The 1,660-nt window shown below is 64.5% G+C and overlaps 1 protein-coding gene across 1 annotated transcript in view; it reads right to left on the reverse strand.

Moving 5' to 3' along the window:
- LOC104129326 (tumor necrosis factor receptor superfamily member 16) overlaps nucleotides 1-245 on the reverse strand; it is a gene marked incomplete at its 5' end in the record, with an annotated part of 10,530 nt that extends 10,285 nt beyond the window's left edge. The window contains one exon of the mRNA XM_009642248.1: nucleotides 104-245. Coding sequence (XP_009640543.1) covers nucleotides 104-245 — 142 coding nt within the window. The remainder of the gene's footprint in view (nucleotides 1-103) is intronic.
- Between the last annotated feature and the right edge of the window lie 1,415 nt (nucleotides 246-1,660).

The raw sequence follows: 1,660 nt of genomic DNA on the forward strand, positions 1-1,660 counted from the left end.
CCCAAGTGCCCACTAATGCTCGTGGTCCCCAAAGTCGTCGTCCCCCCCCTGACCCCTGTGCCAGCCCCTCTGTGGTGCTTTGCCGTGGGGAGCAGGTACTCACTGTCCAGGCAGGGCTCGCAGACCGTCTGGTTGACCCCGCAGGGCTGCACCATCCCCTCTCCCAGGTTGCAGGCTTTGCAGCACTCCCCGCTCGTCGTGTACATCTTGGTGGGGCACTCGTCCTCGGAGCCCCGGGTGGGTGCCTGGGGAGCAAAGGGAGCCGGGAGGTGACCCTGGGTATGGGACCCTCCCTGCGAGGGCGGGTGGGGAAGTGCGTGGCATCCCGGTAGGGTCCCGCGCTGGGGGGGTGTCCCGTGTTGGGGCTAGAGGGGGCTCATAGATTAAACACAGGTCTTGGGAGAAAAGACTTCCCTACGTGAAACTCGCTCACCATGAAAGCCCCTGTGTGCTGCTGCTGGAGGGGGGTCAGGAAAGCCCACGCCCCCACGGTCTGGGCTGGTGGGTGTTTTGGGGGAGGTGTGGGTGTTTCTGCAGGGTTAGGGCATTGCTTTGCCCTTGGCTGTCACCCGAGCTGTCTCCTCTCCGGATGCTTTGCCATCCTGAAGGGTTCAGCCCTTCCCACCCTGGGGGGAGGCAGGGCACTGCCTGCAGGCTGGCGGTTCGGGGGGCTTGGCTGCCCCACGGAGGGTTCGGGGGGCTTGGCTACACAGTGGTTTTGCTGCATGTGGGGATCAGAAATCGGACCCAGTGATGGGAATGAAGGCTTTGAAGGGAGCACCGAAAGCTTCAGCAATGTTACTGTCTAATGGAAGTGAGCGTGTCTGCCTATAAAACCTGTCGTCACATATGGAAGCAATGAACGTGCCACGGGCGGCGGGGTCGGGGCCGCTCCGTGCGTGCGCTTCGCAGCCCGGGGAGCGGGGTGCATTTGCAGGGCAGCTGCTCCACAAAATGCCCCTTGGCCACGGCCGTGGGGCGCAGCAAGCGCCTCTGCCGGGCTGTGGGACTGCTGAGGGGCTCGGGGTGGTCCGAGCGCTGCTGGGGCTCCTTTTGCTCCCTCTGCTCGCAGCCAAGCGTGTTCCAGGGCTGGACCATCCCTTTGCCATCCAACTAAGCCTGATTTTCAGGGAAAAAAACTCGGCTAGTGCTTGGAGGAGCTCCCCTTCCCCGTGCATCTGGATGCCTCGTCAGCCCCTGGCCGCCTCCTCGCACAACGCGCTGTGCGTTATGGACGCGCTGTGCGTTGTGGACGCGCTGTGCAGCATCCGGCCCGGCTCAGACAATGCAGCGCCAATTATAGGCATCTGAATGACAAAGTGCTCCAATTACCCCGCGCTGGAAAGCGTGTGCTCTCCTCCCTGGCGCTGCCTCGCTGCCCGGGCTGGCAGCCTGCTCCGGCGCTGAGCCCCAGCGGCGCAGGCAGGGGAGCTTGGGGTGGGGGGGCTGTTTGTGTGTGTGTGCTTCCCAGCACCCCCAATGGGTTTGGGGTGAGGAAGGGGCTTGCTTTTGCCTCTCCTGGGGGACAGATCCAGCTGGTGGGGCTTTGCAGCAAACCCGGTGGGGGCTCACCCTGCTGCTCCAGCCCCGCTTGCGGTGCGTCTCCCCTGCTGGGGGCTCTGCCCCCCTCCTGCCTCCCCACAGTTGTGGCAGCAGCAGC

The sequence above is a fragment of the Egretta garzetta genome, unplaced genomic scaffold, assembly GCF_000687185.1.
Source record: "Egretta garzetta isolate BGI_Z169 unplaced genomic scaffold, ASM68718v1 scaffold1427, whole genome shotgun sequence".
NCBI lineage: Eukaryota > Metazoa > Chordata > Aves > Pelecaniformes > Ardeidae > Egretta > Egretta garzetta.